Here is a 23,597-nt window from a genome sequence, read left to right on the forward strand (position 1 = left end):
TTAAATATTGTGCCTAAATATTATACATGCATGTACAATAAATTGTGTACGTACATTATCATAAATGCTTCTCCTTATATTTTTCAGCAATTAAATATAATTTTTCAATTATTTATCTACAACATAAGGACTTCACATAAATTGATATTCACGTACGTTCATAAGAATAATCCCAAAATAGGATTATAGTTGGGATTATAGTGCAGCTGTACAGAGTAAAGGCTCATAGTCTTGTCATATTCTGATGAAGCCACAGCTATAATCTGCTGGCCCAGTTTAAGTCCAGGCCAATTCAGTCCTCAGGGGAAGTTAAGTTTGTGCAGTGCTGTTCAAGCGTCAGGAAGAGAGAAAGGCAAATGCTTGATTTCGCTTTTAAATGTAGAAGGGGACACTGAGTCAGCTTCATGCAGCTCCATAAACACCCAGCAGCCTTTGCCAACAGCCTCACCTGCTAGAGTACTTTCTGAACTAGTGTAGTGTAGACATCTTCTAAAATTTACTAGTAGAACTATCTTGTAGATTTTAAAAGTAAGCTGTAGTCGGGTACATTAGTAATTGTCCTGTAAACCAAGATACTTCTTTCTCAGCAATTCTGTGATGACTGATTTTTGTTACTTTATCATTTAGAATAAAACAGAAATGTACCATAGTAATTCAAAATTAGTTTTTTGACATGCAGCATGGTAGATCTATAGTTACTTAGATTACCACGTTGATACCATGGTATTCAGAGCCACAGTACTGTACACATATATATATATATAAAAAAAAAACATTACTACTGGATACCCTGATGGTATATACAGGTGCATCTCAAAATTTGAATATCATGGAAAAGGTCTTTATTTTTTGTAATTTAATAAAAAAAAAAAGAGCTTTCTTATATTCTAGATTCATTGCACACAAACTGAAATATTTCTAGAGTTTTTTTGTTTTAATTCTGATGGTTACGACTTACATCTTAGGAAAATTAAAAATTCAGTATCTCAAAAAATTTGAATATTCCATTTTGAGCTTGATTAGTTTGGTTAATTGTGAATATAAATACTGGGTACCTCTTGGGCTAGTTTAGAAGAATTATGGAAAAGACTACTGACTTGACAGTTGTCAAGAAGACAATCATTGGTACCCTCCACAAGGAGGGTAAGCCACAGAAGGTCATTGCTGAAAGGGCTGGCTGTTCACAGAGTGCTGTATCAAAATATATTCTTAGAAAGTTGACTGGAAGGAAAAAGTGTGGTAGGAAAAGGTGCACAAGCAACAGAGATGACCACAGCCTTGGCAAGATTGTCAGGAAAAGCAGATTCAAGAACTTGGGAGAGCTTCACAAAGAGTGGACTGAAGCCAGAGTCAGACGTCTTCAGGAAAAGGGCTACAGCTGTCACATTCCTAGAACCAAGACATTCCTAAACCAGATAAAACATCAGAAGCATTTCACCTGGGCTAAGGAATGAAATTTTAGTACCGGAATGCCTTTTTCAAGAACCAAATTAGCTCCTACTCTGGAGCAGGATCTAACCAGCATAACTGGACATAAGTAGACACTGATTGGCCAGACACATTCGAAAACGGCCTCACCCGCCATGATTAAAATTGCCGTGTAATATACTGTAAACATTGTTTCAACTTATTCGGAAGTATGATGAACAGCGATAAATATACAGACGCTGAAGTGCAGGCACTTGTAGCAAATGTAGCACTGCAAGTTGTCATTGGAGATTCTTAATCCTTCTTTCCATTCTTTTAATCGCTTTACGTATACGTAGACATTCCATGAACATTTTTGTGAAACCCGCAAGACAACAAAACACAGCACCGATCACAGAGTCCTACATTCTCTTGTTGTTAACGTTGTTGAACGTCATGCACAAATGACATCGCTGTCTACGGATTACGTTACGTCCTAGTACACGCTGTCAGTGTGAATGCAACCCTTTAAACTGTACCAGGAAATAGTTCGCACAAAATCATCCCAGTACTTTAGTACTGTACTTTTATGAGCAAAAGTCATTTGTTGGTTGTTTCCATTCTGCCCTCTTGTGTTCTCTGCACATGTTTGTTTCAGATGGGCGGTTCCTGGAGATAATTAATTGGAGGCTGCGATTGGTTCTCCTCTACACCTGATCCAGATATAAGGACTGCCCCAAACACTCAATCGAGGCCATGATTGTGCCATCGCGTGTGACTCCATAGTTTGCTGTTTGCCTTGTTATTGTTGTTTGTTTGAATTTGAGTGTCTTACCAGAGAGATAGTGTGTTGGTGAATAAGATTGCGATTGTATTCTGTGATAATTATATTGTATTGTTTTTTTCTTTGCTTAAATTCTGTGATATTCCCGGTTAACTTGATCTAAGCCTGATTGACTAAGATTTTGGATTCAGATTGTAAATTGTTTGCTGTTAACTTGTGTGTATATATATATATATATATATATATATATATATATATATATATATATATATATATATATATATATATCTTGTAAACATTTTGTTGATCTTAGTTTTTGTTAAGTTGAGGGACGTAGGGGGTTAGACGCCATTTTATTTTGATATCACTTTTCACATTGTTTTGGGTTTAGGGAGTCAGGTAAGTTGAATCTGTATTTTATTTCTTTTGCTTTCTTTAATTTTGATTTAGGAAGTGTAGAGAGTTAACAAAGAGGATTTTTGTTTGTTATTTTGGCCTTGTCTGCCCCTGACGCTAAGTCCCAACTTGTAAATAAATTATTGTTTATTCAACCTCTCTCTGGTTCAGACTCTCTTCCTTTTCCTGTTACGGCTGACCCCTAGCGGTCGTAACATGTACATTTAGTTCTGGAACTAAAGCGGTCCGAAATGCCCCAATGCAGCCATCTACCAGGAAATTTTGTAGCACTTTATGCTTCCATCTGTTGACAAGTTTTATGGAGGTGCTGATTTCATTTCGCAGAAGGACTTTCAAGTGGTTTGCTGACCATGTGACCCTGAGCCTCACAGAAAATCTATGGGGTATTGTGAAGAGGAAGATAAGTAACATCTGACAAACCATACAGAAGAGTTGAAGACCGCTATCAAAGCAACCTGGGCTTCAATAAAGCCTCAGCAATGCAACAGGCTGATCACCTCAATGCCACGCCACATTGAAGCAGTAATTTGTGCAAAAGGAGCACCAAAAAAGTATTGAGTTTTGTAAATCTTTTTTTGATTGATCGTTGAGAAATTCAAATTTTTTGAGATACTGCATTTATACTAAGCTGTAAGTCATAACCATCAGAATTAAAACAAAAAACTCTTTAAATATTTCAGTTTGTGTGCAATGAATCTAGAATATAAGAAAGTTTGCTTTTTTTAAATTAAATTACAAAAAATAAATTACTTTTTCATGATTTTCTAATGTTTTGAGATGCACCTCTACCAGTACCGTTTCTCAGAGCAAACTATGAACTACACGGATATTGTAAAGCAGCACAGTGGTCTCTGAGACATATTGTGATTAATGTAGTTCCATCAGAGCATGAATAGCAATGTTCTAAAACAGGATCATTCTGGAAAACAAACAACACAGCCAAAAACTATTTGAAAGGTAGAAGAGGCTTAAAGAGGCCTATAAATGGCATCTAAGCAAAGAGGGAGAAAATGAATACATTTTTTTAGATTGACTCATGGGGTATTGCATGGCAGGAGAACAGACTGGAAAGAATCCGAGTTGAAAGACACTTTTGAGTATTCTGTAAACGTCAGAACAAATGAAGTATTTCTCTCATCATAAAATGACATGTTGTGCAAAGAATTTGGCTTGGCAAGCTCCACTCTCTAAAATGATGGAAGCTATATTTGGAAACATTAACACAAGTCATCTACTGTAATCTCTCTAAGGGAATTTTATGTTAGATGCTTTTTCTACTAAAGTTTCCCTGGCCCAGAATACAATAGCTTAGTGGAGTATTCAATCTGCGTCCGCACCTCTGAAAACGATTCACACAGACCACCTACAATATATTAAGCGAAACCAAAAATTTCAGTGGGAGGATATACACGTTACATTAACGTCAAAGTTATTTAGGACTACTTTTAAAGACTTCCTTTCTTGTGATTTATCCTTGTAAAGATTCAATGCAAACACCAAATAAAAAAAACAGGCACATGTCAGATATTTAATCTCAGAGATATTTAGTGAGCTTGCCACTTTCCAAACTTTCTGACTGTGATAATGCTCTTAATAAACAAGTTTAACTAATAGTTAATTTGCTGTTTAATGAAAAAGAAGTTTCATTGTAGACGCAACCGTCCATAATTTCAGGGGGTGTGTCATAACACACTTGGACATCACTTGCAGTAATGGGGAAAAATTATGATATGATAGTGGCTAACATGAATGGAATCTAAAGCCCAAAGTATAATTCAGATTTTTACACAGACACTAGCACATGAGTACAGTCGAACACACAGTCTTTCAAAGTATACTCCATTTGATGGGGTGTGTGAACGCAGGCGGTCAACACATGAGCTCAAGAAAGTTTCCAGTTTTCTGCTCAATTTGTCTCCAGAAGTTATGAACAATCAAAATGTAATGTACTCTTTTAAACTAAAGTTGCTGCTATCTCATAACCCCCACAAGCGCTTGTTGTTGTTATTGCAGTCTCCACTATTTTGTTGTTGTTCAATCGCTTTTTTTTTTTTTTTACCGTGCAACAATGGCCAGGGCCTATGTAGCCACCTCGTGGAATAACTGATTGGTGCAAAACCAAGTCAATGTGCATGCGTGACATGAGGGTGTGTGTAAAAACTGAAGTTTACTTTGGCCTTAAATATGATAAATAAGTTAACGTTTTATTTGTACTATCCTTTTTATTGATTGTATTTACAATTAAACATTCATTTTAATATAAGAAAAAATGGCCCAGTTTACCACTTAATTCTGGAAAATTGTGATGAGGGGTCCTTCTAGGTTTAAAGCAGCATTTCTGATTTCTGTATTTGATATTTATTAATTTTCCTATTTGGATCATATTGTAAAACAAAATCAGTGACCAATTTAGCTTCTGTCTGTCTGTCTGTCTGTCTGTGCATATACACATAGTGTCGTAGCTGAGGTTTGTGGGGCCCTCATGCAGGCCCTGTTTGAAATCGTATAAATAGCACCAATAAAAGAAAATTCCAGGTGTTCAAGTGCAGAAACAGAATAATCAAATGTAAAATATCATTATCATAGTCTTCACTGTATAAATTAAATATAGTATTAATTATTGTTAAAGCTACAAAGTACTTAAGTTAAGAGCAGCGAGTGATTTTCGTTGTTTTATTTTCGTGGATAAACATTAAGGAGGCCGACAGCAGCTAGTTAGGCACAATAACTTTAAGAGACAATGCATTTTATATAATGATTCTTTCTCAATGGTTTTCAAGCACAAGAAGAGGCAAAACTTAATTGGGTGTTCAAGGGCTCAGTGCTCAAGTGCTGAATTAAGCTCTTTTGCGTCTTTTTGTGCTTGAATGTTTAAATTGAAAAGGTGTTTTTGTTCATTCAATTGCAAGAAGACGTGAAGGAGAATTCAATTCGGTGTTCACAGGCTGAGACACGTCTCTCTGTGTGCACGCTGTGTGCATTCCTTTTCATTTAATGGGAAAAAAAGTAAAGAAAAATAAAATCATATTAATAGCTTCTTCCTATATACTGGATTTTGAACAACCCTCAAATAATTTCTGCTAACTGACAACTGACAGTTTTATCCAGACAACTAATCTTTAACCCCATTCACCCTAGGCATTATACTGTCAACCTGGGTCAACTGCTATCTAATCCTGCTTTTAGTCACTCTCTTTCACAGCATGTGCTACTATCACCGCCATAAAGCTGGCTAACCCCTGACCTCCTATAGAGGTAAGATAAATACTGTGCAGTAAGCCTTTTAAGATGATAACCACAGCTTCAACTTTAGTAATTTAGCTTTAAGTAATAAGTACAAGTTATTTTAATAATATAAACCTTTAATCAAGCAAGAAAAGAATAAAATAAAAATACATCACAGCATAAACTTAATGAACAAATCTTAGCTATAATAATAACTAAAACTTGTTAATCACCACAATGTTTTGTTATAAATAGACCATCCAAGTGACATAAGGTTCTCTAATGAAGACTGACAATAAACTGATGAATATGAAGTAATCAAGTAACACATAATCACAGTTCTTCTAGTAATTGATTATTACGGATTCCAAACAAAGGACGAAATTTGCAAGCCAGAACATCCAATGCATGTGAACGTTTTGTGCTTCACTACATCTCTTCTGAAATGCATTACTGAAGCTTGCATCTGTCCCTCTTGTTATTATTAAGGGATAATGGATAAGAAATACAATTAAAATTGAGCGATTTTTCTCTTGCTTTTTTTTTTATTTTCCAAGCAGACACAAGGGAAATAGAATTAGCATTTGCAATTCTCCTATCCTCAGCAGACAAAACTCTTCATTGGTTCCCCTTGACATTTTGTCAACATCAGATGCTCTTAATAGCACTTGAGCAGAAGTCAGCACAGCACTCGAGACTTTGTGAATAAATTATAAGCGAGCCGTTTGCTTTAGTGCTATCAAATGTTTACAGTGTCCAAGCATGATAAGATACTGCTTTAGCATTACAGTGTTTGTTACAATCACTTATAAATATGAAGTACGGAAAATGTTATCCTAATGTAATACCAGTCCTCTTCTGTGTATTCCATGCTGTATGTTGAAAAACAAAATCCTGATTTACACAAAATGCTTAAAAACGCGGATGACAATTTCAGGGTTGATTTCGGATTGATTCTTTATCAACATGTGATTGCACATGACATATACACACTTCTAATAAAATATAAAAGACAAATAGTATTGAAAGCTTTGCACAATTTAATACTGAAACACAATTTCATAAAGCTAGCTCCAAGATATTAAACATCAAAATAAAGTCTATCATCATCCATATTTAACAACCCACAAATACTGATAAAATACAAAGCAGCGGTCATCAAATCTGACTGAGCTTGAGAACTGTACACTTTATATTTTTGTAACATTAATCTGGGTTATGTACGTTTTAAGGGCCTGCATTTACATAAAAAAAATTAAGTCCGAGAGCAGGAAATAATCACTTAAATAATAGCTGAAAGAGACGTCACTGGCACAGCAGTTTTCTACACATCACAGTGACCGCACATAGGCTTTCTCTTGACTAGCGTGTACCTGTTAAAGTGCCACAGAGTGTCTAAGTTCAAGAAAATGCATATGAAGGTCATAAATAATATAAATTAATAAATAAATAAAACTCACACAATCAAGGTTAAATGAAAAAGCACGGCACCAAGCACATCAATTACAGTGGCAAAAGGAATCATGGAGTGAAGGAATGTGAATTCTCCATACTGTCTGTGGAACATACAGAGATAGAACTATATATGGATATGGAATGCGGTGTCTTCACCTGTGATCATGAGAGAATGTCCACTGGGAGTTCTGCACATAAAGCTATTAAGCTCTTCTTCAAGAATATTCCCCATGTCAGTAGCTGGCCACAAAGTCCAGAAGCACACAGAACCGGCAGAGAACAGTTGATTTTTATTTTTTAATCATGCAATGCTCTCTCTCTCCTCTGACTGTCCGTTTGACAGTTTCTTCACTTTCTTAACACCCTCTCCAATGGCTGTTGAGGTAGTTACCCTGAAATAAAAAAAGAGCAATATTAACAACAAATACAGGGATAATTTGTCATTTGCAGGTTAATTTAAATACTTAAATACTCAACCACCAAATATTCAAGTGCTGAAACGGTTTCGGTTTGTGCTTCTGGTAAATCAGCGCCAAGTCCATCACTCACAGACCCTGCGGTCCAAGGACTGGAATGGCAGAGTATTATGTTCCCGGACTGAGTCGTCACCGTCACCCATGATGGAGGGGAGGGCCCACCAGCAGCTCGCTGCCAGGTGTGGGCCTCACCCCCATAAGGCCACAAGCAATGTCCCTTCGAGTCCTTAAAACGACTGCCGGCAAGACAGCGTAAGGCACTCCACAACACTCTGATCACTGGCCATGGGGTTGGATATTTAGAGCTATTCTGAAGTGCAAAAGCATACAAATGTGATGAGTCACCTGAAGGACCTGCCAAGAGGAGGAGTGAGCTGTCTGGAGGCCTGGCCCCCAGTTCTGCAATTATGCTTCCCTTGTTCCTGCAGGTGACAATTGCAATATTCATGTTTCTGTTTGATCAATAAAAACACTAATGTCCTCACAAAAAGAGAATAACGACCATTTCATCAACTCTGTGCTGTTTCAGACTGGGCCGGTCTGGTCCCTTGAGGGACTTATGGTGACGGCCTCATCAGAGGCATGTGCAGAAGACCAGGCTACAGTTGTGATTGAAAACTCAAATTCTGTGGAGAGCATGGACCATGGATCATATTTGCATCGTGGACACACACAGCTGCGTCAGTGCTCTGAGACTGTGTTCGACCCAGAATTCTTCAGCTGGTAGTTCCCCAGGGACTGGTGACAGCACGCACTGTTGTTACGACATGTGTCGGCCTCAGGCTGCGGAGCAGTGTGCGAAGGTGTACTAACGTCAGGCCTGTGGTGGCACATAAACCGCTTTGAACTGAAAGTGGCTTTTCTGCTGCAGCTGGAACCGCAACATGAGCTGATTCGCACTGATAATATGTCTGTGGGTTCGTACATAAATCACCAAGGCAGTGTGTTCTCCAGAGCCCTTTTCAAGCATGTTGTATTTCTTCTACTATGGGCGGATCGTTATCTACTCTCCATCAGAGTGGCGCTTATGTGAAGGTAGATCGGTCCGTGACAAGTGGAATGAGACATATGAAGGTCGCCGTGGTCACCGTTTGATAAGTACAGAAAGTGTTTAGTCTTAGATTTTGAGGCAACTGTCACTCACTACTCTGCCTTACAGGCTTGTCACTATTTACATGCTATTTGCATAATTAGCGACAATTGGCCAGTTTGTTGTACTGGTGGTTTCAGGATTTTCTGAGAAGGAGAGTGCTATGCTGTGTCTTATTCCTGCTCTTAGGCAAACTAGGTTTTGACAGCAACTAGAGAATTTCTCTTCTCAGAAGCAGAAAATAAAGGCTGTAAGAAATGGCAAAAAAATAAAAAATGAAACGCTCTGCATCTACACAAATCAGGTTCTGCTAATGAGTGCCTTGAGCAGCTAAAGTGCTGTAAGAACACTTTCTTTTTATGGCATAAGTATAACAAACAAAAGTACTAGATGTAAGATATTATCAGAATGTTATCGGAATTGGCCTGTAAAGGCTTAAAATCTGAAATTGAACATCAGCATCGGGGGATTTGAACAGCTGATAAGACAAATAACTCACAAGTGCTCGGGGTGTGTAAGTGATAAGATCACATCAGCAGTGTGGTCATTCTTGAAGCAAACTTTTTCCTGAATGGTGATTATATTCTATATTTTGGATTGTTGCATTTAATCTGAGAATGCACGTATAGAATGACATGTCCGGTGTGTGACAGTAAACAGGTACTAGCACATGCAGCAGCAACAACAGCCTCTTCTGGTTCCTAATGCCCTTCCGGTCAGACCTTTTATTTATTTAGGGGGTGATGTTGGCCTACTTGTAATAAAATGAAAAGTAAAATACATAAATAACATTAAGATACTTGTGATTCTAAATAAATAATAAATACAGCAGTAATTGATGTTGTAAAATCCCAAGTCTATTTATATTTAAAAGTCTAGACGATTACATTAATAAAATAAAAAGCACATGACCCTTGCAAATTAAATAATATAATATATACAGATTTATTTGTCAAGGTGTCTTTTTTTCAAATGGATTATGAAAACTTAAAAGGACTTAAAAGATTTTTAGAATGTTAAATCAACAAATAAAATGCTTCAACTAAAATAAAATGTTTCAACAAATAAAACATTCCAACTGTATCAAAAAAACAAAACAAAAAAACAACAAGAATCAAAAAAACAGACAAAAAAAAGCAGAGATTGATTTGGTTATAGTTATTTTCAAAGCTTTTAATGTACACTCAAACTAACCAAGAACGCTTGTTTTTCAGAGTTAATGCAATTTATTTGCTCAAAACAACACCGTTTTGAGCAACTGCAATAAGGCTACTCTTCAACCAGGACAGTTTGTAACGTAGGCTGCGCACAAATGAATGTTAATGTTAATTAAAGACCAAGGCTAATAAACGTCTCCTATTAACTGCATGTTGAACGGTGTGAACCCAACTGTTGCGCTATAATAAAAAGGTGTTTGAATGAAAGAATGAATGAATAAAGGCACACAGGGCAGTTTGGACCCAAACTCTGAATGCTCATGAGAGCAATGCTCTCTATTTTTGTGGTTACCATCATCCATCTTTTCTATGTTCTTTGCAAGACTCAATGAGGACAGCTGAATCAGGCCACATCACAAGTCACCCCCAAAAAAAGTTTTTGGGAAAATAGGCCACAAAAAAGATCTCTGCCTATTCAGCTTGGGAGTAATACAAGTGAGAGTACAGCACAATGTCCTGTGTAAGGCAGGTGGGAGAGATACTGTGGGAGGATGTGGAGGAGGAGAAGAGGGAAAGTGCAGCAAGGAACAAGGACATATGGAGTCACAGTGCTATTTTGGGAAATGCTGGGGTGGGGGGTGGATAGAGCGCACGCCGCCTGAGGGGACGCAGAATGCAGGGTGAATGGGAGATGGGGACTTAGGGGAAGGAGGAGCGAATGGGGGTTGTCAAAGAAGAGAACAAGACTTGGACATCAGGGAATGAAGAGAAACGCAATCCACCAAGACCTTACAAAGCAAATCACAACGATGGGGGAAAATGACAAAGCCTGAAGAGATGAAGCAAGAGAAAGACATTAATGTGTAAAGAAACAGGGCATGACAGGTGCTCTCAGCTAGGGCCTGTAATGAGGCAGGTCCTCCAATCAGGAGGAACCCCTCTGGGCTTCTTCTAGAGCCATGTGGCTAAATCATTGCAAACCTGTCTGTGTGACCAGGTCACTGCTGATAATGGAGAGAAAGAGGGTCATGGTATGTAGAAGAGCTGCGCGCGAAAACATATAGAAGAAAGATGACCTTATTATTGTAAAAAAAGCAAAAAATCTCAGTGATAATCTTAATTTTAAAATGAGACAGACATCTGTCATCACTGGCTCTTTGTGCTGTGATTGAGTCACATTATCTCACATTATCTTGAGGATTCAAACATCCTGGAACTTTTGCGATAAAAGGATACGTACTATGAAAGCATGTCAAGGAACAGTCCATTCACTTCCATTCAAACTTGTGCAAACGTTTGAGGGCAGAAACGTTCCTGAAATGTCCTGTCTTTTGTTACATCCACCTTATTTTTCAATGTGGAAGTAAGCTTTTTTCCTATGAATGTGCAAGACTTCTGATTCATTATATAAATACACCGAAATTGATAAATAAATAGAAGACTAAAGTGCAGTAAACAATAAAACACTTAAAGGGGTGATGAACTGAGAAATCAAATATCCCTTGATCTTTTGACATATAACATGTCAATGTAGTGTTGAAACATCCTGCAAGTTTCAAAACTTTCTCGTTAGTTTAAAAACAGCTTTTATTGAAACCAAGCTCAGAAAAGTACTTGTTTTGGAATGTGCCATTAATAATGTAATAAGTCCGCAGGAGAAGATCAGCGCCTGTTTCTACATCACTGCCTCTTTAGCCCCGCCCACTGATAAATGAGGAGGAGATACTAGAAAGACGTGAGCACAGGATTACGAGGCCCTTCTTCTTCGGCTTTTGTCGTGGTCTGCAGGTTACACCAGCAACATGCCCGTGAACACTGCAGACTAGCGGTTTGCATGTGTACTGCACGTACACGTGGGCAACGGCGCAGAAGTATAAATGAAAACTGACAGATAAAGTCAATCTTTACGTGTAAAGACTATGGCGTAGGTCTGACACAGAACTATAAATCAGCCTTAACAGTAAAATCGGAACACAGAAAGAGTGAGTATGTTTTTACAACTATTGCATTATCTGTTCCAGACATTTTTATATATACTGAGTATTTATAAGTTTTTACCCAAATTACCCATGCTGTTTTTGGAGTATGTCACAGCAGTCCATCTGTTATTTTAATGAGCGAAACTGTTAGCCAATCATAGCAATAGACATTAAGTTGCTAAGTATTGAATGTGCTCCGCTTATAAAAACAGACCATTCTGCAGTGAAAGCTCAAAAACAGGATATAAAATAGCCTATTACTTCTAAATTAGTTTTTTTTTTTTTTTTTTAAGCAAAATCACACTAACATAAGTGAACCTTTACATTACATAATACAAAAAACATAATAACAATAATAAAAAAAAATGCAGCTCATGACCCCTATAGTTCTTTAAACCAGTGTGTATGATTAAGATAATAATGATATATTATCCCCAAAAAAACCCAGTTTTCAACATCAAGCAGCATGACAGACTGTTCACATACAGCTAAAATAAGTGAATGCAGCTGCCACTGGAAAAGTAAAATGGCAGCTTAAAATAAGCTGGCTATGCACCAGCAGCTGTGTATTTATTAATTATTTCTTACACATCGTCCATCTCCACGTCTTCATCCTCCACAGACAACAGTAGGTAGGGGTTGTAGGAGGCCGGCCGGAACTTGTGTCCGGTTAGGAAGAAGAAGGTCAGAGTGGCCAGCTCATGCAACAGCTACAAATAAAGAACAAAACACTAAATAAAACCTTGAATGATTTATTTATATATATAAAATAATTTTATAAATCTTAATGCTACAAACGTATGCTCTTCTGAGCCAGCCGTGCCACAAGATTGCGCCGTTTTCTTTCAAATCAAAGCGTAAATATACGTAAAAAAATGTATCCTTGTGGTACCGCTGACACAGAAGAGCGTACGCTGCCTGCATTCAGCTCATAATCTCCAAAATGGTGCTACGGTGATGTGGAGAGAAACAGAGGAGACTAGTTGTTGAATAAAGTCATTATTTTTGTTTTATTTGCGTACAAATAGTATTCTTGTCGCTTTATACCATCACGATTGAACCACTGATGGCAGATGGAGTATTCTGACGACGTCTTTCATACTTTTCTGGACTTTGACAGTGTAACTTACTTGGCAGTCTATGGGACAGTCACAAGCCTCCCAGTTTTCATACAAAATATCTTAAATTGTCTTCTAAAGACGAACAAAGCTTTTACGGTTTTGGAACAACATGAGGGTAAGTGATTAATGACAACATTTTCATTTTGGGGTGGAGTATCTCTTTAAGACTCCCCTTCCGTTATGTACGGAAAGCTGTGACTGTTAAATGCATAAAGTGCAATCCATCAACAATCCATACTATTTTTTTCTGTTAATTAAGTGAATCAGCCTGGTATTTGAAGAATGGAATGGAATTGGGCACAAGTACACAAACTGGGATGCATCTTGTTTTCACGATTAATTAGATTATTAATTCTTAGATAAAATAAGCATTGAATAAGTATTTTTAACACCATAGTGGTATCTAATACTGTAGATTTTAAGAATTAGAGGTAAAACTTCACAAAGCTACAGAAATGGGAACAAAATATTATGAAGTGCACGACTTCCACATATGGACACTACAACACAGGATAACTAAGGTGGGCTCAGGTCAAGTATTATTTATAAAGAAAAAGAAAAATGTAAATCAAACAGAGTATTAAAATAGTGTTTAAAATAGGCAAGCTGCATGTTTACTTGCTGAAGCCAATAATGACTTCAGTCTCCATTAACTTGCTTTAATGTTAAACACTTGCAAAAATGTAACAGATATGTTGGCATGAACTTTTCGGTGATGTGGATGATAAAGAAATGTGTGCTTAATGTGAACAAATCTTAAATTCACTTTTAGTATACAAATGTTTGCCAGCTCTTCAACTTGTTTTGTAAGTTTGAGTAAGCTGCCATCACTCACCTGGTAGAGCCACTTCCATTGGAAAGGAACAATGACCTTGATGAGACTGGCAATGATGCGGGTGAAATAAATATAGCACACAATCTGTGACACAGAACGACACAGTAAGACCGATCATTTTCAATAAAGACAAATGACCAAACACAATACACAGTGTGTTCTAGTCTGATTTTGAGTCAGAGTTACAACAAAACAAAGAAGACATTTAAATAAAAGTTTTGGACTGTTTAAGTCAATAATGAATGAAGTAAATGTGACATTGATCAAGTGAACTCCTCATGCTCAGATGTTCTGGATTCCACAGCAGCAAAATACTTATAAAACAATGTAATTTCATTTCTATTCTTAAATAAATAAAATGATTGCTATTAAATTCGAAACATTTAAATAAATTAAAATAATTTGTTAGTGGTTTCAGACACATTGGTCAAAGCTGGAGACATATAATGCCAAATCAATACTGAAGAAGCATTTTCAGTGATCACTGTGAAATAAACTATAATATTGCAATAAAAAGGGAATTCAATGCATCCATGCACAAAGCTTCATGAACAAATGCGTTTATTGAGCCGGTGACTGTTAAAATCAAGTAAATCTAATATCGCTGATAATTCTCATGCCATGACGGACAGTCAGAATGAGAACGACAGCAAGTCAGTGAAGTGAACACATACCATCACATAGTAGTGCCTAAAAAGTTTCAGTTGAGCCAGATTGATAGCAGCTGCACAGGGAAAGAGAAGCCAAAGATTACTATTAAAACAGAGAAAGAGAGGGTATGAGCTGTCCTTTTTGTATAGCTTTGTGCAAGAGACACGCAGAAGATGAAAGCAGCAAAAATGTGATAGACAGCAATGAAACAATGATTATTTGAGAGGGGAAAAGGAGAGAATATTTACTCTTCAGTATAGGATTATACAAAAAGTCATAATACACCAAGGCAACATATGGTGGTGCTGCAGCATATGTATCTCATATTGTGCCTAAATATTTCCACTTCTGAATGTTGCAGTGTCAAAAAAAAAGGGACACAAACAGTGGGGCTAAGGGAATAACCTGCTTCATTTTGAGTACTGATCTTCCTCACACACACCTGCTCTTGTTCATACAGCCTCTAATATCGCTGGGGAAAGGTGAGCATGCATGGGGTTACTGTAAGCATGCTAGCTTGAAAATAGACATCCTCAGGGATCACAGCTAAGATATGAAATAAAAACACCAACACCATCAGGCTACCAACCTGAAAAGGCCTCATTCAGCAAACATCACCACTGCAGAAGGCACATCAAGACCTACACATCTCTCTTCATTGTGTTTTTTGAGATTAAGGATTTTATTTGTAAGATTTTAAGCACGGTTTTGTGAAAGAAAGAGTTTAATGTCATTACATTATTCATTTCAAAGTTTGTACAACCTTTTGAGAGAGAAATTCAAGCACTTTTCAATGGCTTTCGAAAAAAAGCCTACCGAACAAATTATACTTTTTTTTCCCCCAGATGATGGAATTTGCAGAGATCCCTTGCTGCAGGATCAAATCTGTCAAATTTGTGGGTACTGGGCAGGATAAAGTCATAACCCTGGCTGGTTTCTCTGAGCTGCGACATTTGCAAGCTGCCTGGCATCTGCTGTCACAACAGGCAGCAATGCACGGTGGCAGAGCACATGCCAAAGAGAGCAGCTCTAGCAGGATCCATTTTTCCACCCCAAAACTATATATATAAAAATAAAACACAATGGAAGAATACTATGTGTTGTTTATGTTAGTAACAAATGTTTGCAGATGCGAAGACATGCAGATGCAGAATACACATGCACTATTTGTTCAGAAGAACGAAAAACTAACCCCTGAACAAACTCTGACTGGCTCATGCTAGTCTTCACCAACTGTAGTTAGTGTTTATAATGAAGACTAGATCCACCAGTGTTTTCATTTTAGGATTAGTTCGTATGACTTATGGCATCATAATACCACAAAACCAATACAATCAATTGGTGCTCATAATGAGCGAATCATTGTTTTCCATGTACGAAACGATCAAATGTTTGGGTTCTGTACATTTTTTGTTTCGTTTTTTTAAAGTAGTGTCTTATGCTCACAGAGGCCGCATTTATTTAATCAAAAATACAGTAAAGTAGTAATCTGAAATATTGTTATAATAAAAAAAAATAAAAAAATCAATTTTAATTTATTTCTGTGATTGTAGAGCTGAATTTTCACTAGTCATGATTCTTCAGAAATCATTTTGATTTGGTGCCCATGGAACATTTCTCATTGTTTTCACAGTTGAAGCTATTGTGCTGATTAATGCTTTTGTGGAAACTATCACACTTTTTCTTTCTAGGCTTCTTTGATCAATGCAAAGTTCAAAAGAACAGCATTTATTTGAAACTGAATTATTTTGTAACATACATTATAAATGTCTTTTCTGCCTTATAAATCAAATTAATGCATCCTTGCTGAATAAAAGTATTAATGTCTTCAAAAAAAAAAAATTTAAATAAAAAAGACTTCTGAATGCTGAAATGCTGTTCTGCATTTACATGGCAGAATTTACTATTTGGTTTACATATATCTACAGCAGCATGTTTAGAACTGCTGCATTCTGAAAGACAGTCACAGCAAAATACAATTTCATGCTGTACAGACCAAGTCTTTTAAACAGCATGTAGAGAGCAGCCAAATGTGAAGGAGGACAGCTCACATGACTAAGAAAACCATTCGGAAAGATTAAAAATAAAGACTTTCCACAATATATCAGTTAAAATGGCTTAAACATTGTGACACAAGACTGACATCTTTTACAACTGGTCATAAAAAAGGCCATTGAAAATGTTACATGTGATTGTCAAGTTTTATATCAGACTGAACTCTTGACCAGAAAATGCTCTGTTATGTTATATCGAAATACCTTTCCCATCTGTTGCTGATGCCTCTTGTAAATGTCTTATGGACCTATCAAACAAAAACAATTGTTTTTAGACTACTAAACTCCTAACGATTAAAAAAAGCAGCCTACCATTTACTCATATACTACAGACATCATACTCTGGTCTATTTGTTAAGAAATTATATCATTTATGGTATAGAAAATTAAATCTGGGCCACATCAAAAGGACAAAGATAGAAAGCACTTACCAGACAACTGGGAAGAGAATAGCCCCGCAGCACAGCAGATCTACCAGAAACAGGACCTCCATCCACAGACCATACTCGCTGGAGCCCTCCTCGGTGGACTCAATAATGATGTATGCCACATTGGCCAGAACCTGATATCATAAGGCCAACAAGATCACATTACATTCATAACTGTATTTATCATAGATAGCATATTGTTGATCTTAAAAAAAATCATTTAACAAACATTCTCTTTGTTGTTGCTGTCATTGTCTTCCACGTTGTGTAACACTGTACTAATGTATTGACCAAAGTGTTTTAGTGTTTTGTGACCTGTATATGGTTTGAAGAAACGGTGGATTTTTTAAAAATGTATGTTCATACACAACAGTTTTCAGGGAACCCTAGAATTAACAGTACTTTAATATGATGCAAAAAATATTCAAAAAAAAAAAAAAAAACACAATACCTGCAGGGGAATGACGATCATGAAGATCTTTTTGTCTTTATCTGAGAGGATATGCTTGACAAAGGCCCAACCAGTTCCTATTAATGCTATAGTGATGAACAACAGCGCCCCCTTCAGCCTGCACAAATGAAAACATCCAGCAAAAAGAAATAAATATCGCGCAAATGTTGCCGAATTACTGGCTCAGAAATCATGACAACATTACAGAGGTTTTCATCCAAAAAATACAAATAAAAAAAACCCACAAAGACCAGGTTCACTACCCACCTAACCAACCTAAAGTCTGGAATACACTACATGACTTTTGTCCTGATTTGCAGTCTGGAAGAATCACTGCTAGTTGCCGAAAGTCAAAGCCAGTGTGCAAATTTTGAGAGTTGAAATTGACCGATTTCACATAAAATTGCATAATGCAAAGGCAGAGATTCAGATAATGAATTAAATCAAAGGATATCAGACAAGCTGACAAGAGTGTAGTAGGGTTTGATCTTTACTTGGTTGGTGTATGAGTCCAGTGTTTTAAAATCTGCTCAGATTTTAAAAGTTGTGTAGTGTATCCCAGTCTTAAGCAAAAAAATATAACTGTACATACATGTCTGTCCGTTGATTAGTTTTTTTTTCTTATATGATAGTACTTCACCATATTCCCGTCTTATCCAGTTACAAACATCTCTCTCTCTTTCTCACACACAAACACACATTTTGCATTGGTGAACTTACAAGTGAGTAATGTAATAGACCACAGCCCAGCCTTCAATAGGAAAGCCCTGATTGGAAATGTAGTAGTAATCAATCTGTAAAATAGTAAAATAAGATAAAAAAGCAATGTAATGCTGCTTTTGCCTAAAATCCCATTCATAATTTGCAAGGTTTTCATAAAAACAATCAAGGTTTGCTAATTTATGATGAGTGATTTTGAATAAAAACTTTTCCTTAAAATATAAGCATTTTCTTTCAACATTTTGTGTGACATAAAGAGGTTAACACTCACTGCATGGAAAATAAGGGAAAGTGACTTTGTGAATGGAAGAGCAGCCATCAGCCAATGAATCTTGTAAACATCAGAACTAAAAGAAAAAAAAAGACAAATGACCAAGTACATAGTAATCTGTACACAAAATCTGCTTTACTAATTTTACAGGAGACATGAATCAGAGAGATGATTTTGTTGCTCTCTACTGGTCATTTCTTGCAACATTTATATATATATAAAAAAAAGTCAAATAGAAAATGTACATAATGTCTGTTATTGTAGCACTTACCTATGGGTACGCAAAACATGAATCCACAGCGTGCCGATGAGGAAGAAGAACATGGACATGCAGATGTAAAGCTTAGGTAAAGGAATCTCTCCGGCTGAGAGAAAGCTGTCTGGATTCTTCTCCTCGATGTTGATCTGAAATCATACTTACTTCTTGAGCATAGACTTGTACTTCATTACATTTATGGCCATTGCATTTTAAAACTCAGAAACACTCACATCAATGCTGAAAGGCAGCATGTCTGACATTGAGCTGTCCTGGTTTACTGGCATGGAGTAGCAGTTGTAGAAATAAAAGTTATAAAGGCCTTGAAGCTCATCTGTTGTGACATTGAAGTAAAACTAAAACAAGAACAGGTCAGTCAGTGGAGTGCACGATAATTGGGAAGATGTTAAAATAAGTACACCTAGAAATGGACAGGTATTAGTTTAGTTCAGAACTAGCTTGATGTACTTCAGAGCCCCATGAGCTCTCAGCAAAACCACTTCATGTCATACCTGAAATGAGTAGATTTTGCCTTCGTTCTGAAGAGGATAGATGTCTTCTGCCTTGCTCTGGAGGGACTAGCATCATCAAATTCAGTTAATGCATATTTAAAACATTACGGCCTGATTTCACACACAGGGCTTAGACTTAAACCAGGATTAGGCCATAGTTCAATAAGGACAATTTAAGTATATATAAGCCTTACAAAAAAACTTTACTGGTGTTCCTCTTGAGACAAAACAAAGGCACTGATATTTTAAGATCAATCAGTACAAGTTTCTTTCAGTTGAAACAGATTTAGACTGGGACTAGCTTAATCCTTGTCTGTGAAAAAGGGGGTAAGAGTTATTTCAGACTAAATGGTTGTCATAAATAATTAAAAACAGATCTCACCTCAACATCTCGCTTGGATTTAGAACCCGCTATAAATTAATAGGAGAGAAACACAAAATCTAATTGAAAAGGAGACTGATACAAAACAGGACCAACATTAAAACTGTATGAATTAAAAGGCTTTCATTTACAACACAAATGGGATGAAAACATATAGACTACTGTACTATTGACTACTATAGACTATATACACAAGGCTGCATTTATTTACCCCCCCCCCCCCCCCCCCCCCAAAAAAAAAAACAACAACTGTTTTCTAACTGAATAATTTTTTAACCTGTAATTTCTATGATGGCAAGCTGAATTTTCAGCAGCCATTGCTCCAGTGTCACATAATTCTTCACAAATCATTCTAATTTGCTGATTTGGTGTTCAAGTAACATTTCTTATTCTTGTGTAGCTCAAGTGGTAGAGCATTTTGTTAACAAGCTCAACATTGGGGGTTTGAATCCCAGGAAACACATATTAGGAGAAAATTGTTAACCTGAATTCAATGCAAGTCGCTTTGGATAAAAGCGTCTGCTAAATGCATAAATTTAATTTTAATTTAATTTATCAGTGTTCAACAGTTAGCTGGTGTAAATATTTATATTTTCTCAGGATTCTGGGATGAATAGAAGGTTCAAAAGAATAGAATTTTGTTATAATAAAAATAGTGTAACATTATATCTTCACTTCACTTGCTGAACACAAGAATTAATTTTATTTAAAAAAAAAAAAAAAATCAACTTTCTGACCCCAAATTTGATATTGTATGGTAGTGTATCCCATGATGTGATATACAGTTCAAGATAAGAAAGTCTTACTCTTAGACTGAGATTCATCATCTGGTCCCTTCTCTAGGAGATCTTGCCCCTTTTCAGCTTGCAGTTCCTCCACAGTGTTTTTGGGGACCACAGGTATGATGTTAGGAAACACGCCAGCCTCTGCTGAAGTCTTCTTCCTCACTCTGAGGATATTGCAAGTCATAACAGAACATTCATAAACTGGATTAAACTCCCAAATTCATTCTAATAGTAAGAAGTAAGAAATGAGAAATATATATATATTTAAATATATTTATTTTTTTATTTTTTAATACTCACAAGTTATTTTTGAAGTCCAGCAAGAGAAGCACCCCTGCAAAATTACTACTTGGATCCTTTTTCAGAGGACAATAGTCAAGACCCTCGTCCTATGTATTCATAAACAAGGTCATCAATTATCTGACTCAGTTTGACTGAAGATCATACAATGAATGAGTGAATGTAAAGTTAGCGTTAATCTAATAATTACATCATACTGCACTGCTATTATATCCTTAACTAACAAGATTGCCAAGTTACAGCGGTTAATTTATGCTAATACTAACGTCAGCTTAAACTAACAACAACAATCTACAGATCCATTTAGCACACAGTGACAGCACAACACTGATAACCAAACTACACAGCAACAGCACAGAAATACATTCAGATGGACATCCACAGGCAGATACTGACCAGATATGAGGAGAAGCCATTATTGCTCACACGATCTAGGCTAAAACCAATCTGCAATAAACAAAAAAATGCATTTATAATAATAAAAAAACGATATAAATTTAAAAGATTTTCAATTAGAAACCTTACAGCCAGTAAAATAAATACTTATTTTAATCCTCTGACAATGAGAAATTGTCTGACCGTGGAGCTGTCGATGTTGTCCATCCTGTCATTAGTGAAGCTGAGGCTGTTCATGCTCATACTCATGTAACCATCTTTATAAAAGCCGAAAGTGTTCAGATGGACCCGCTGACGGATGTCATCCTGAGACAGAAGAGAACATCATCATCTGTTTAATGGCACTTTCATTATCCCAACAAAACGGTTATGACAGGTTAATCATAAGACAGCATCCGCTGCATTAAACAACAGTGAAGGGAACACGGAGACTATAATAATATCCTACGAAAAAAAAACCTTTTAAAGCACAGCACTCACATACCTTAAGTATGAGATGATGGAGTCGACATTGACTTTCTATGATTAGAGCCGTTATGATCGCATTAACAAGTGTAAACACACTCCTGTCCCCGGTCGCCATTTTTAAAACCGCTTGTACTATTATTTCCGGTTCACATGTTTACAGAACGACGCCCTCTAACGGAAGAAAGAGAGAGTAGTGAAAGTCAGATTGCGTATAAAAGTTTCTAATCACCCATTTAACAACAAAAAGTCATTCCAAGTATAAAACAGCAAATTATCTCGGATTAGTTTTCTTAATTTTGTTAAGCAATGAAGGCTTTTATTCAGCAGGGATGTGTTACATTGATAATAAAGTCTTTTTTTTTTTTTGAAAATATTTATATTTTAAATATATGCTATTCTTTTTTTATCCATCAAATAATCCGGAAAAAAGTATCACAGGTTCCAAAAAATATTAAGCAGCACAACTTTTTCCAACATTGATAAATCAGAATATTAACTGGAGTAATGGTGGTGTTGAAAATTTTGCTTTGCGTCACAGAAATAAGTTATATTCTAAAGAAGGCCTATATTAAATTAGAAAACCATTATTTTAAATGGTAATAATACTTTACAATACTACTATATTTTTTGTCAAATAAATGCAGCCTTGATGAACAGAAGAGACTTCTTTAAAATACATAAACATTTTAGTGGTCCCAAACAAAACAAAAATTAAGTGATTAAAAAATACGACAAATGACCCGATCTCAGAGTCTGTGGTAGTGTTTGTCTGTGCCACCACAGGACGGGGGATCCTCCAGACAATATGAAGGTCAAACTATAAACAACAGAATCTAGCTACTAAAATTTCATATTCCATAAAACTTTCACGCATTCCATATATTTAAATGTTATATGTATTTGTTTTATATATCAATTCTGTGTGTGTGTGTGTGTGTGTGTATTTATAAATGAATATACTTTACATGTTATCAGTGCAGCTGATATCTCTTTTTATTACTCAGGCCAGATGGTGTGATTGTCCCCTGGTTGTTTTCCTTCTGGCAGAAAACCCTGTCTCTCTACCCTCATCCAGCTGGCCTCGCCCCACTCAATGAAGAAGAAAAGTAAATCTGTCATCTAATCTAACACTAATATTTTCAAAACAATAAATGAAAGCAGCAGCCTTTTCCAGCTCGAGTTGTGTTCAATCAGAGAGTGACTCATCCCGCACACTTCCAGGATTGTCAGGCAAATTGAGTTCAGCATCACAGGCTCCTACATTCGGTCAGCAAATATGAAATATTCCAAAATAATACATACAGATCAAATGAAATCACGAAAAGGTATAAGAGGACTTAGTTTATCTCTGACAGGTACAGTGCAGGGGATGTTGAAATGATGAGACCCTGTAACGCTGCAGAGGATGTGGGGCAGTTCTGCCAGCTACTGAAACTTGACCCTATAGTGCTACTTCACACTAACTCCCACGGACAGCAGCAAAGGTGAGACTCAATATCCTAAACCAACATGGCAACATTCTTCAGAACATCTCCTTTTGTGTTCCATGCAAGAAAAGATAATATATATATATATATATATATATATATATATATATATATATATATATATATATATATCTTTTAAACTCCTCATTCCTCTCCTGTCTGCAGCAGCAGTCCCATGCGTGTCTTCCTCAGTCCTGCTCCGTTAGCTTTCTAGTGGCACAGTTCCTGGACATTTCTGAAGTTCCATGCCGTTCCTTCTTTGAGTTGTTGGTCACTTTTGCCACTAATGAGCTGGAGTGTGATACACTTTTGGAGTTCAGCTCCACTCAGGGTCAGGATGCGCTTCACTCCTACTGCAGCCGACCCTGTCAAACAGCCCTGGAGGTCAGAGATCACATGACCGTTGATGTGGAATAATACAACTGTTTTTTGATGTCTGTAAATTCAGTTCATACGCTGTCTTCTGTTGTCATAATTAAGGAGTATGCGA

General features: G+C 36.6%; 1 protein-coding gene across 3 annotated transcripts; it reads right to left on the bottom strand.

Annotated features, from left to right (window-relative positions):
- Positions 1–6,370: 6,370 nt before the first annotated feature.
- LOC113075401 (protein GPR107-like) lies at positions 6,371–21,773 on the bottom strand. 3 transcript variants are annotated; one of them, XM_026248128.1, is made up of 18 exons: positions 21,637–21,773; positions 21,336–21,458; positions 21,153–21,203; positions 20,757–20,845; positions 20,478–20,620; positions 19,672–19,700; positions 19,290–19,346; positions 19,011–19,133; positions 18,793–18,926; positions 18,522–18,597; positions 18,251–18,324; positions 17,531–17,648; positions 17,083–17,213; positions 16,856–16,899; positions 14,621–14,670; positions 13,947–14,030; positions 12,579–12,700; positions 6,371–7,680 (listed from the first exon to the last, which is right to left on the bottom strand). In XM_026248128.1, the coding sequence occupies exons 1-18, from the start codon at positions 21,733–21,735 to the stop codon at positions 7,590–7,592; spliced, it is 1,638 nt and encodes a 545-aa protein (XP_026103913.1). In that variant the 5' UTR covers positions 21,736–21,773; the 3' UTR covers positions 6,371–7,589. The 3 variants fall into 3 exon arrangements, 2 of the variants coding, with proteins under 2 accessions (XP_026103913.1, XP_026103908.1); XM_026248123.1 differs by having other exon boundaries at positions 19,290–19,355; XR_003280930.1 differs by lacking the exon at positions 14,621–14,670 and having other exon boundaries at positions 7,610–7,680; positions 19,290–19,355.
- Between the last annotated feature and the right edge of the window lie 1,824 nt (positions 21,774–23,597).

Source organism: Carassius auratus, chromosome 5 (assembly GCF_003368295.1).
Source record: "Carassius auratus strain Wakin chromosome 5, ASM336829v1, whole genome shotgun sequence".
NCBI lineage: Eukaryota > Metazoa > Chordata > Actinopteri > Cypriniformes > Cyprinidae > Carassius > Carassius auratus.